General features: G+C 50.5%; 1 protein-coding gene across 1 annotated transcript in view; it reads right to left on the minus strand.

The window, feature by feature from the left end:
• The window catches only part of CSMD2 (CUB and Sushi multiple domains 2), a 288,643-nt gene that overhangs the window by 47,148 nt on the left and 227,554 nt on the right, over positions 1-13,941 (minus strand). Inside the window, exons 38-44 of the mRNA XM_086764833.1 lie at positions 11,822-11,940; positions 11,660-11,729; positions 9,184-9,300; positions 8,157-8,366; positions 6,391-6,579; positions 3,579-3,756; positions 1,688-1,833 (exon numbers count right to left, since the gene is read on the minus strand). Coding sequence (XP_086620959.1) covers positions 1,688-1,833; positions 3,579-3,756; positions 6,391-6,579; positions 8,157-8,366; positions 9,184-9,300; positions 11,660-11,729; positions 11,822-11,940 — 1,029 coding nt within the window. The remainder of the gene's footprint in view (positions 1-1,687; positions 1,834-3,578; positions 3,757-6,390; positions 6,580-8,156; positions 8,367-9,183; positions 9,301-11,659; positions 11,730-11,821; positions 11,941-13,941) is intronic.

The following is a 13,941-nucleotide window of genomic DNA, read 5'->3' on the forward strand; positions in this document are numbered from 1 at the left end:
AATCTTTAAGCTCTGTGACTCATTCTTTTGTTTCTCTCCCTCCACCCTAAGGAAACGCTCCTTCCCAGGCATTTAAAAGGGCAACGGTTCTCCGACACAGCGCTGATCCGTCGCCGCACAGGAAAAGACAATTTAAAGCCGGAGGAGGAGGTTTCCTCTGTCCCAGATCTGCCAGCACGCAGATACAGAAATGAAAATACACACTGCTGTAGATCCCGAGGAAACGGCACTTCCTGCAGTTACACCCCAAAGGGCGATGCCGACCGCACCGCCTGAGCCCGGTGTGAAAATTCCGCCCCCCACACACCTTCCCTGGTGTGCACGGCACCAGACACGGAACAAGAGCCGGGGAAAGAGCAAGGATCTCACCTGGGAGGCAACCACCTCAACCGCTTAAATCTTTGGGGTTCGACTGAAGTCCCAGGCGCAAGGGGAGCAATAAGCCAGCAAATCACGCCGCAATAAAAGGCCAAGCAGCTGCTCGAGCGCCCAGCTGGTTCACAGGCTGTAAGTGACCGCTGGCCTGCACAGACCCCTACCAGCACCGACCCCAGACCTCTCACGCCTGCGAGCGGCTTTGCACCCCACAGGAAGCATCAGCTAGAGAAACCTCAGCACAGAGCGCTACCGAGATCAGAGAGCAGCAGCATACGCTGACGGGCTCCAACCGCCGCAACGACAGCATCTAACTCGTACCGCTAAAGGGAGCACGCGCTGAACTGCAGCGATGTTTACAGGCTGCTCATTTCCGAGCCAAACTGCCTGAACCATCACTTTTTGCATAACTGTGAAATACGCACCATTGTCTGGCAATATAAATCTCACGGCGTTTTGCAGCAGTAAAGCGATTCCCCCCGAAGCCCAGCAAGCGCTCTTCCAACGCAGCCTGCCCGTACCACACTGGCCTTTTGGAACTGAACACAGCCTAAGACGTTCTGCACAGACTCCTTGTGTAATTCACGGAAGACTTTGTTGCCAGGAAATTACCGTAGCAAGAGGAGGTCTCCATTTGCACTTTCCCAAATCCCAGTACCGCCACAGGAACGTGTCAGTTAATCCAGTTTAAAGTTGGGCTCTTGTTTAGTGGTGGAAAGCAAATGCTCTCATTTCAACGGAATACCCAACATCGCTCCAGCGTGAGCTGCACTCACACCAGAGAATCCCCAGGTAACTCAGGGATTTACAGGAATCCTTTTTCTCCCCAGAGGAATGAAGCCACCTCTCAGCTGGGACACAGTGGCCATTTAGAACAGGACACCAAGATGAGCCGGCCGGTTTAGCGCAGCACTGCAAGGACAGCACCACACCCAGCCAACCCTGCAGGGAAGGAGAGCTTTGGGCAAAGCCAAATTATCTGTAAGGGGACCTGCCATGGACAGGATGCCATTTACAGGCATCACCTTGAGAGGCACAGTGTTGGCACGGCTATCAGTTTGTGGGCACTTGATCCGTGCTTGAATTACTGCGACGTCACAGCTGGGTTTCCACATCTGCACAGACTCCGTGACCACCTGCCAGTGCTCGACTGCAAAAATTTGGCCCTTTGTGCAAGACCTTCACGTAAAAGTGGAATTTTTCACATCTTCCCCAGAACCAGCCCTCCCCACAACAAGTCACCACCGACCCATGCCCCTCCGCACCCCGCAGGCAGGTGTAAAGCATATGTTGCTCAGTAAGTGATACAGACCGTAGAAATAAATGGCAAAAATCCCTCCGTTGGCCGCATCACTGTGGAATTTCATCAGGACCTGATTGGAAGAGCTTTGGGCTGATTTCTTAGCAGAGTTGCCAGTGAACACACCAAGCTGTGGGGCTGTTTGCTGTGGACCATCCCTAAAATCGTATGTCAGAAACACAAGAGAAGAGTGTTATTACATATCTTTAATCCTATGCAACCACCAGCCGCCTCCTCTGCACGCACAGGAACTCCTCCACGCTCTTATCTCCTTGTCCTCCCTCTTCCACACCTACATCACCGCTTCAGCAGCTGCCTGGGCAGCTCACCCGGACCCCCAGTCCCCCTCCCGCTCCACTATAACTGGGACAATCTCCTCTGGCAGTGCAGTACTCACCCAGGAGACAATTACAAACATTAACTTCATCTTTAACCTCAGAACTTGAAGAACGAGTGTCAGTTTTCCAAAGGAGTTTCACTCCCTGTTTGCACAGCAGACTGGAAATATTTTGGAAGTCAGATATTGACTGAGTGCTACAAGCTCAAGGATTTGGCCACAAGCCCTTTAGCCAGTTCAGCTGTGTGCGCTCCCTTAGCTGACCGAAGCTGATCATACACCATTTCTCTTCCCTTCTCCAAACAGGAAAGTCTATTTTTTTTCCTATTTTATTTTTTTTTTTCACAGTCCCAGCCTGTAAGGCTCCTGGGGTGAAGCCCTCAAGTACATGAGAAATCAGTGCTGTTTCATTAACCGCAGTAGAGCTGTGCCCGTTTTACATCCCAGGCCACAGTTCCCAGTTGCTGCTATTGAAAAGGCAGCTGGGGGTCACGCCAGCTCCTAACACCATCCCAGCATCACCTCTGTGGTCTGAGATCAGCTTGGGTTGCAGGGCTGCGTATCTCTGGTTGCAAAGAAATACCAGGAGAGGGCAGTGGTAAATGTAAAGGATTTAACAACGGCGCTTTCATTCAGCCTCTCTCCATAGACAGGTAGCCATAGATAAAGTGCAAACGGGAAGAAAAAGAGCTCCAGAAAACGTCTGTCAGAGAAATCAGAAGTGAAAGGCTACTCCTATTATGTGAGTCTGAACAAGCTTCATCTCAGCTAAATTCAGCTTGAGATAAACACCCCGTTTACCATTCAAAGAGTCTCCTCTGTAAAGCCCCTTCGTCTTCCCTGAAACGCTTCCTTATTCCATTCAGCAGAATATTTTGGAGAAGAAGGGCCAGGCTGATGAGAGCACCGAGCAGGAGGAGCTGGACTGCTGGTCCGCATCCCCCGCAGCTCAGCCCCTACTCGTGGGAACTGTGGCAAACCAGTGGGACAGTGACTGCTAACTCCAGGCACCGCAGAGGCTGCATGGGCTTCATTTTTAGCAGCTGACGATGACAGGAATTAACGGCAAGGCAGACCCATGAGGTCTCACAGGCACTGCCCTACGGCCAAGGGTGGGAGGACTACCAGTGAGCTGCACAACACCGAGGCAAAAGTCCCGTGAAAGCTCAGCATTCCTGTGCAGACTCCCCTCGAGACACAAAGGATGATGTTTCCATCACTTGGCATGAGCAGCTGAGTCATTCAGTGATTGTTCCCTTCACTGGCCTTGCAGCCCTTGCCCACATTTTTCTGGAACACAACATTAATTGGAGATGGTCACCTCGTCCATTTTGCTAGCCCCTTACAGCACATGGTCCTTCACCTAAAGGCCTTACCAAGCAAGCAGAGCTAACAAAATTCCAAATCCTCATCCCAGTGTCCCCAGAGGATACTTCCTCCCACGCTCAGACACAGCCCTACCCATGCACCACGGTGATGGGTGCTCTGCTTATCAGCAAGAGCATCTTTCTGAAATGGAGCCTTAGCAGCACCCCCAGCCAGTCCTCACACCGCGGCGGTACCCACCAAACAGTGATGAAGTCGTTGTAGGGCTCTGTCTGCAGAAGAGTGAAGTTGAGATGGATTCCATATCCCACCGGCACGGTAAGAAGCCAAGTGCAGTCCTGGGAATTGGGGTACTGGTTGGGGAAGCCAGGAGAGTAGACTGTACCATTTTGGGTGGTGATGTTCCCCCCACAAGGCACTGCAGGTAATCAAACAGAAGCACAAACCTAGTGAAGAAATATCCCCCAAAACAGTAACTCTTAGATTCTCTATTTCCCATTTTTCTTTCCTTTCTTTTTTTGGATAAAAAGAGCAATTCTGAAGGATCCAGCCCCAAAACCTTGGCCTAGCTTGCCTAGAAAATTCATATCCATCACAACTACATCTCACATTTTCAGCTTAATTCCGTTACAATAAATTTATCAAGTGCTTCAGAGCCAAAAGGAGACTGCCAGGGCGTTTTGTACAGATGTGATAGCCAGGTGTGCAAACAAACTCTCTCTGATGCCCTAGTAAGTGTCTTTGGGCTCCACCAGCTGTCTGCACCCATGCATGGACAATACAGCTCCTGACGAGATCACACCAGTGGGCAAATCCATCCGCTTGTTCGCACAGCACGGCCTGGGCCAGAACCACGAGCAGCTGGCTTCTCACCGAGCACATCTGAGCAGGGGGGAAACGATGATTTGTGTGACAGCAGCAGCCAATTCATTAATCAAGATGACAGTCCTGTTGCACTAAGTATCTTCCAGGTCCAAATGAACTTGCAAACTGAAGAGAGGCAATTAGGAACAGGCAGTGAAAAAGCGAGAAGGATGACATCCATCTGAAGGCAACGCAGGAGGGCTGCAGCAGGTCCCTAGGTCTGAAAGTCCCATGTACAAGCATCAGGTCCTGGGCCTCCTGGCATGGAAGTTCAGTTGAAACGATGACAACATCTGCAGCGTGCTACCGGCAACCTGCAACAACCTGCACAGGGGTACAACACCGACAGTGCCATCGCCCTGAACCAGCTCTGCTCTAGAAGCCACGTAGATGTGTTAACCCAGCCTTTGGCTAAAACATTCTCTATCCCAACGCAACTTATCAATTCAGGCTCAGTGCTGAACACTCACTCTTTTTCATAGAGGAGTAGCTTCACAACCTTCTACCAGCCCAGCCCTGACTTGATGTGCCAGAGGTGAGGTTGGAGCCAGGCTCCGTGTATGCACTGCCTGGTTCTGCTCTGCTTTCTCATGTGGTCTGTCGGGCTGAGAAAAGCGAGTGTATTTACGTAACTTCATTTTCTGAAATAAACATCCAAGGAACCTTGAGGGCCAAGTTCCTTTCCGCCCCGCAAAGCAGCAGGCAGTCTGCTGATGACTGAAAAAACTCCCCAGAGCGATACTGGAAACCTTGTCTTCTGTGCATTTATTTCAGAATTTCAGCTTCTCTTTTAATTAAAAGGGCTTTCAGCTGCGACCTGTGTGGGAAAGGTGAGGCGGTTAGCCTAAGGCAGCGAGTCCTCACCGCTTGCTGCTATGCAAAAGCGGAGCATTTAAGGAAACTGCCAGAAAAGGAAAGTTCTGCACTGACAGATGTGCAGGGAAAAGCCGCAAACTGTCCAAAACGTACGTAACCCCCACCCCGCTCTGCTATGGGAAGTACTGTAGAGCAAGAAAGCTACTTAAACACAATGAAGAAGGAAGAATTGGACAGTTGTGGCTGGCAAAGCTGGTGTCTGAGGTGGATAAGGGCACAATCCTGCTAGCAGCAGCCCCTCCCCTGCCAGCAGCACCCAGCTGAGCACAGGACAGGTTCTTAGCGAACGCACATCTCCATGGAACTGCTGAGGTCAGTGAAAGCGCAGCCGAGGATCTGCTGCTTTCGGCTTTGTGTTCTCAGGGTCCAAGGACTTGGGTCTTAAAAGAGGAAAAATATCACCTCTCTCTCTTTCCCCAGTGGACAGTTCCTGCAGACCAAGTGGGATAAAGGTCAGTGCTCCTGGGAAATGTGGTGGGAAATCTTCAGTGAGAAGTCTTGAACTTCTTTGGGGTTCATACGAAAACCTTCTGAAGTAAACCACACCAAAGTCAGTCCAGTGGCCCAAAGGATGAAAGGCTGAAACAGCTGCGTCAGGGTTTGAAAAGAGAATTTTGACATTTGAGCTTTGATGCCTAGAACGTAAATTCATCCTTCAGCCTGCAGGGTCCTCCTAGCACATGTGGTCTTCAGAAAGGAGATCACGCAGGGTTATTGAAGAACTCCCATCTGGACCCTTTTGGAGATGCCATCACTGCCACACTAAGAAGATCAGACAGGGACACAACCTTCCACACGAAGGGGCCCCAGAGCTGCAAGGATCTTTTACCAGGGACTACTTTTATTTACCATGGCTAAACCAACGGACACTGAACATCGTTGAAGAAATAAAGCAGAGAAGAATTATTATTATGACGACACCCTAGATTGCTTCCTTCTGAAAGCACAGCACCCACTGGCACCAGCAGTGAGAGTAACAGCTAGAAACAGCCCTCAGCCATAGCACGAGAATCAAGCATGTCATCTCAAAAGACGCACCTCGCTTTTGAACTGTTTGAAATGTTCACTTTGACTAGGCTGAAATATGTTGAACATCAACCCACTGAGAACACGTTTCAGCACCTCAGGGGTTGAGGTTTTATTTGAAACACACATTCCCAGCCTGCCTCCAGTGATGCTTTTGTGTTCAGAGAAACTTTCAGCCCAATTACAAAACAATGATTCCAAAGGAGGCCAAGAACAGAGAGCTGTAGCCTCTCCTCTGCCCAGAAACACTGGTTCGGGTGCTCTCAGGGTGACCCCAAAGCCATACCTTCACACCTGGGCAATGGGTGGTCCCAGTTCCTGTTGGTGCCATGCTGACAGGTCAGGACCGGGTGGCCGATCAGCTGGTAGCCAGGCAGACACTCAAAAGAGATGGACTGGCCAACGTTGTAACCGGCTCCTCTCACAACACCGTTAGCAAAAGGTTCAGGGTCAGGGCATTCCTGCAGCTCGTAGGCTGGGGAAAAAAAAAAAAATTAAGGAGGAATGTTCATACTTCATACAGTACATTCTCTGTGCTACTTCCTCCTCATCCGATGACTTAATTGAAGGAGATAAACTGTAATGAACCATGCACACATCTGCACGGAGGCTGAGGGAAAATCCCACTGCCGCTTTGTGGCGGCCCCAGACACGAGCACTGGGGTCTGTCCCCGCTCCGCCGGAGTCTCAGAGCCCGTGTTCACACAGCCACCCCACACTTCACTCCTAACTGGGAAACCTGCCTTGTTTTTCAACAAAACATGGGCAACCCTGACGACGAGCGCAAGCCAATTGGTTGACGTGTTCCACCTGGCGTTATAAATTATTGGTCAGCCTTGCTGGAGCTGATCTGCATAGCAATTTCCAGGAGATTACCCAGAATGCCCCTCAGAGCACGTTCCTCCCTCCATTGTGCAGCAGCGCATGAATTATATGGTGCACGAACAGGACAGCCAAGGCAAAATTAATGTTTTCAATTAAGTATGAGTAGCGGCTTTTATTGCTATTTCTGGGGAGTCAGCCCTTTATCAGTCCTTGGCGGTATCACACGGCTGGAGACACATGCTCCAGCTCTCCCACCGCTCACATCTCTCTCCGAGGCAGTAGCTGGACCGCTTGGCTCCCAGCTGCTGTGCACAGCCCATCCTAATTGCATTCCGTTCAAAGTACACAATGCGCCCTTGGCATCCTTTGCCCCTTCCTATTCCCATATGCCAAGGACAGGTGGGCAGAGAAGACCAAAAGGTTTTTGGAAAAACACTCATCAAGGTGGAGCTGTGGATCAAGCAGAGCTAAAAGCTCATGTTCTCTTTCAATGGGGTGGGGACTCGCACTGGCAGCCCCAGTCCAGCACCTTCAAAGAGCAGCAAACCCAATAAGAGGAGCACTTCCAGGGCCTCGCTCTGCTGGCTTCAGAGACCACGGTGGCCATTGCTCAGAGAACATCATGTTCAAAACTGGGGACCTGTCTGAACACTCAAGCTGGGCAAGGTGGTAGACGCCTCCATTTCCCCATCATCTCCAAAAACAGTACTGAGGTCATCTTTTGATTTAAATAATTTATTTCTCCACTTTCACTCCAGCCCTGTTACTGCATTATCTGGCTATTTACCTGTTTACCCAGTTCCCCCCACCAGCATGCCCCAGCACAAGGCCAGGCTGCAGCTAAGGATGTGTCTGAGACTGAAAAGCAGCTGCACAGTTCCAGAGCAAACCCAGGGCTGCAGAGGACTTTTCTCTTTACACATGACAGTCAACAGAGCCAAGAGCCAAGTGAACCTGGCTGGAATTAATTCAAAGGCGTTTCACTGCCACAAAGCACTCCAGGAACACTTGTTATTTGCCGTAGGCGTAAGTCCAGGTGAACAGATCCCAGTTACTAGGATTAAGCACGGCCTTCACGTAACTCCTTTCCACTCATTTGGATTAAGTCCTCATGGAGTTAATTCAACAGAAGAGCAACAACCATGATGCCCACTCTTTCCCCTTCCCTCACCATTAGCATCCGGGGACAGGAGCATCCCACCACTGCTGATTCAGGGGCCTCCTCACCTTGGTATTCCAGCTTGAAGCCTGGCTTGTTCTGCGAGTGGTCGCTGTGGAAGTACACAGTGGTTTCATGAGACGTCGACAGGAGGGAGCCTGGGATTTCAGCGCCGCTGAACCGCCCGATGACGTTACTGGTGTCGTACGGCCCGTTGCGGATTTCAACAAAGTCGTGGTTCGGCTCAGTGGAGAAATTTAGGAACTGGATGTGAGCACCTGGGGAGGAAGAATGAACAGTCTGCCTCTAAAGCTATACTGAAGCCCTAGCACACCAGCACTGCTCACCCACTGATGCCCAGTATAGCCCAGTCAATCAGCAGGAGGACATTTACCATGCTGGAGGTAGAGGGTGCTTGTAGGTGTATGGGTCCTGCCAGTTTCAGACAAGCCCAGGCTATTAACGCCCACAGTTTCATGCTGCTGGAGTTCTTGCGCACCCCTCTCCCTCTGCCTGACACTGGAGAAATTAGGAAGGCAAACAGAGCTGCACGGATCCCCTCTCACCAAACAGAGCGCAGCCAGCTCAGACAGACGGGGCCCGGGCCTTCCCTTCCCTCAGCAGCCACACCAGGAGGAGGAGAGTTAATTCAAGAAACTCCAGAGAGTCAGCACTTCTCCCAGGCACAAAATACCTCCACCTCCCGGCAACAAAAGGCACCCCGACGGGGCTGGCCTGGAGATAAGCTGAGCCAGAGGTGTGCAAACTCCTCCCCAAGGGCTGGGGAGATCCTGATTTTGAATGCGCTGATGCCTGCACGAGCTCCAGCTGAGGCAGGATATAACCCCACACAAGCTCTGGTCACCCGTTACACGATGCAAGTGGTGATGCTTTAAGGCCACTGCAAACCTGAGCGGTTCAGGATGGGGAAGCAGGCGAGCACACTGAAGGAGGACGTTACAGCTGGTTCAGAGGCGTGCCCACACATCCCTATCACAGGGGAGCCGTAATCACCTCTTGAAAAAATATTTATCATTTCACGGCACCATATAAATGCATCTTGAACGGAAATCAAACCAAACCCGGCTCTCTCACCGAAGCCCACCGGCAGCAGGATCCTCCACGTGCAGTCCAGGTTGCTGGGATAGTTTCCTGGGAAGCCCGGGCTCAGGAGCACTCCTTCCATCTCTTCTGCTGTTCCTCCACACTGGGCTGCAAAAGCAACAGCGTTAACGGTCAGGATCATTACGGGTCTCTCTGGATGATGGCCGTGGCCAGCCAGCTGCGTGGGAAATAAAGAAATTAAGAACTAAGCAGAGAAAAAGGAAAGCCTGCTGAGGAACTAGCACACAGCTTGCCAGGCGCTGCACTGCCGCATTACGAACGCGTGTGCCTTTCTCCCGCCCTCTGGAGACAAAAGCCTGGATCCAGAGATCCCGTTTTGGCAATCGCAGTGGGAGAGAGATTGGAGCTGCAGTAGATATGGACACTGTTCTGTCCACAGACGCTGTAACAGTGCACATCGTATGCACAGCACTTGTTGGAATTTTTAACCACCTAAAAAAAACCCAATTACTGTGACGAAACAGACTGATCCTATTTTGACTCGTTACCACCACTGCTTTTTCTGGTTAACCGACCCACCTTGACTGCTATACCATCAGTCTCTGGGCAGTGACTGACAGACACGGAGCAGCGTGTTTGCACACTGACTGAAGTAAATTCCCTACCAAGAAGCGATCCGCGGATGACAGCACAAAATATGTTTACAAAAGGCATCACATGAAATTCAGAGACAGCATCTTCTCACGCTTATCTGGACGACCTCTGCCTTGCCAGGGTAACACCACCCAGCCGAACACGCCCAGGTGTACCCTAACACGTTCCGACAGCGAAGGTACAGACTCCCTTCGTCCAATATCTCATTACGTGGGTACTTGCTACTAACAAGGTTTCTCCCGGAAGATTTCTCTTTCTGTTCCCTCTTAATGGTTCTTTAATAGAACTACTTCTAAATTATTTAGAAGTCAAGCATCTGGATGAAGTAGACCAAAAGAAAATCAGCACGCTTGGCCAGGGAAGCAAGCTGTTCCCTGAGCAGGAGAAGAACCGAGGCCCGGGCTGCGTGTGGCCAGCAGCCAGCGGGGCTCTGGACAGAGATGAGACACATCAGCGCAGAATTAGCACAGGACAACGACCTCGGGACTGTCAGCTCGGGGTGCTGTGGCGTCCCCCCAAATGATGATGGTCACTCACTTGGCTGCAGAGATGTGTTTATGCCTCTCTGAAGCCAGATGACCTTTTCCAGCCAAGCGTGATGCAAGCTGAGGGATACGAAGAGGCAGGTGGATGGGTGTTTGCACCTCTGCACTTGGCCATCACCGTCCAAAACCAGACAATCTGAATTAAACCGCACTGGTGTCCACACTGTGACAGTGCCTACTGGGCACAGCCCAGCCAGGCAGAACCCTGCTGAAGTGGGCGACCAGTGCTGACTAAAAGAAGAGAAAACTTGAAACTTGTAGCTGCTCAGCTACTCATCAACCAGACGGTAACACCGGGAGCCTGCTCCAGGCTGGGACCCCCCAGCTCCAACGCTGAGCTGAAGGGCTTCTGATTCCCTCCAGAGCAACTCCCATGGGTACGAGTCCTTCAGCTCAGCCACTCTGCCGCAAGTGTCTCTGTATTTATTCCTGGCCTGCAGATCATCGGATAAAAGAACTGTTAGCTCTTATAATTACTTTAAAGCAAAATGATGTAAGCTAGAACAGCAGGAGCCTGAAATAACTGTTAACTAAAGCTATTAAATGCATAAATGTCTCTCTCAAAGCTGTAAAATGTGCAATATGAATATTAAACATCTAGATCTGCTAAAAGCATAACACTGAAAATAATCCAAACGCTCCAGCAAGTTGTCTTCACCTTTGCGTCTCTTCTCCCCGGGCTTACTCCTCGCACGGTGGAAATCAGCTGCCCGCTCCTTTCTCTAAGGCCTGAAACACTCCCCAGCCTCAGCCCTTCTCCTCGGAGGGCGTCACGGGCAAACGGCTGTCCTGACAATGGCCTGGCCCTTGCTGGTCACTTAGGACTTCCTGGACGCCAACGTGGGGACAGCAAGGCACCAGGTAGCACAGTTTGGAGATACTGGGAGGGTAACCAGGCCCCAGTAAAAGAGGCAGTTTTGGTGATCTCAAGATGCGTTTCATAAAACTGAACCACTGTCTGCAGATCTTTGCTTAAGATGGCGAAAAAACCCTTCAACGCACAAAACCAACCTGCTTTCAGTGTAAAGAAGTTTTAGGTTTCCCTTTTGAATGAATTTTCATTGAGGAAACATTTCAGTATTGTACATTTTATGCTACAGCCACATTTTAACCATTCAAAATAAAGCACCCTGGGCAGGCCACGGGACTTTTTTTGTTGAAATTTCCTCTTGCAATAAATTAAGATTTTTTTCACACACTCACTTCCAGAACAAACCTGCATTGCTCTAACTCAAACCTTTACTTTTTTTTTTTTTTTTAAAAAGTGCTATACGTATCTGCTAGGTATGAAAGAACCAGCGTCCTACCGATGCAGAGCGGAGGCGGGTAATTCCAGCGGCGGACCGTGCCTGGCATGCAGGAGATGTGAGAGTGGCCCTGGAAAAGAGGAGACAAGACACAGGATTTGGAGAGTCTTCCTGCATCCCAGCTGTTTGTTCTCGTCCTTTTGGCTGGAAAACGTCCAGTACCTGAAGCGCGTAGCCTGGTTCACACTGGAAAGAGACGACATCGTTCACTAAATAGCGCTCGCCGATCTTCAGGCCGTTCCCAGGAACGGGGGGCTCCGGGCAGCTGGACAGGCCGACGGCTGCGAAGGCAAGGGCAAGATGAGTGCTCTGGGGAGCCGGGAAGGCAGAAAGAATGGAAACGCACACCTTCATTTCATCCATTCCCCTGTTTACCAACCACCTCCATCGCAGACACTGGCGGGGAAAGTCCTGTGGCCCCTGGATTCTCCACAAAGACACCCCGGTATTCCCCTGTTACAGGGTACATCCAGGATCCAGCGGTACTCAGGTCTGGTGGCTTCACTTTACCTGGAACACGCTTTTTTCATGTGTGTATCACAAATCATTCTGTGATTCACAGCCACAAATGTTTTCAGTTGAACCCTAACGACTTGATGGAAGAGCCGCATCTGCAACAGCACGTCCACGCACAAAGACCAACTCATCCTCAACGGGTTCACAAGCCAAACCAGCTGCCACGAACCCTCCCATCCGAGGTCCCTATTCGCATTACGCCGTGCTCTCCCTTACCAGCCAGGCAGCACCCGACAGAAGACTGGTGAGGATGCACGAGGGAACTCTCAGCTGTCCCTCGCTGGCAGTATCAAGGGCACTCAGTACCTTTTGTAATTTGTCCCTTTCTGTGCAGAAGCAGCAAGCTTTAGTTCTCCAACCTGATTCTTTCTGTTTTCAGACTGAATTTACCACGAGATACAAGCAGCACTAAATGCAGCTGGTCCTTGACGGTGCCTGCAGAACAGCCTACGAAAATTTCATTCAATCCCATTTCCATCTGAGCTACATTTACCACCGGGAATACCCTGCTGCAAACCCCGTTCGTAATCCTCGAAGTCGCGTCTCAGGCGAGGTGCTCCCTTTACACCCATGCCACCCCCTCCTTCCTTCTGCAATGCCAACCGGTGCCCGCAGCCACCTCGCACCCACGGCAGCCCAGCCGCCTGCCAGCACCTCCCTCGCTCTCAGCGCTGGCAGCTGCCACTGAGAGATAACCTTCTGCATCACGGCAAGGGCTAACGCTCTGCTTAAACCCACAGGCTGAGGCCAAAGCAGATGGAAAAAAAGAAACGAGAGAAGAGATGCTGACTCTCCTCCTGAAACCTGAATCAAATTTCCCAGCAAGAAAACATGAAGTCCCTCCCCACGCAGGGCTGTATTGCTTGACCTTCCGAAAGACAAGAGAGAAAACAGCTTTCAATAACTTCCCATTCACTGAATTTCACTCCATCCTAAATTATTCTTGCTCTGCTTTGGCTGTCGAGCATGCAGAGATAAGAGTTTTGCTTGAGGAATCCAGAGGGGGAGAAGGGGGAGAACACAAACCATAACGTTTCAGCTCCTCTCTCCAAACCTCCTTGCAGCACCTCTAAACAAAGACAAAACCTGGGGCTCAGAGCTGTGAAATTCCTGTTGTGCAAGCAAAGCAAAAAATACATTCTTTCCAGCTGCTCTGGAAATCAACACCTATTAATTTCCTCAGCAAAGAAACCAAACAAGCTTGATAATCCCAAACCTCATGAAAAACCTGAACATGATTGCTGCAGTGGGGTAATGCGATCCTCAAAGAACTTATTGATTGGAACAGAAATGGAGAAGAAATAGAGTCGCAGCAAGAGAATTTCGATAACAACATCCATTTCTCCAGCTCCCAGAGAGCAATCTGGGGCACACTTTCTCTCCCCAATCTTCTTTTTTTTTTTTTTTTGCTATAATCGTGCTGGATCCATTAACGTGCAAGGTTTCAATCTGCAGCTCTGTAAACGCCGGAAAGCCTCGTACTGGTTATCCCTCTCAAAGTGTGCAGCCTCTACAGTCAAACAGCCATGCCATTTCCGCGGACGTTTTACAAAATGAAAAGCACTTTCAAATCCATTTGCTGCTTCGGAAAAAATAAACAGGACATTGGCTGGCTTCAGAGACAAACACAAGATCTGTGATCAGAATCAATTGTCAGACACGGTGCCCAGCAAGGAGCAATTACGTCTGCGTTGCCCCAGGGAAGACTGCGTGAGCAGAGACAGCGGTCCCAGCACATCTCAGCAGCTCACCATCACCGCTACCAA

The sequence above is a fragment of the Chlamydotis macqueenii genome, chromosome 22 (genome assembly GCF_036417535.1).
Source record: "Chlamydotis macqueenii isolate bChlMac1 chromosome 22, bChlMac1.mat, whole genome shotgun sequence".
Classification (NCBI taxonomy): domain Eukaryota; kingdom Metazoa; phylum Chordata; class Aves; order Otidiformes; family Otididae; genus Chlamydotis; species Chlamydotis macqueenii.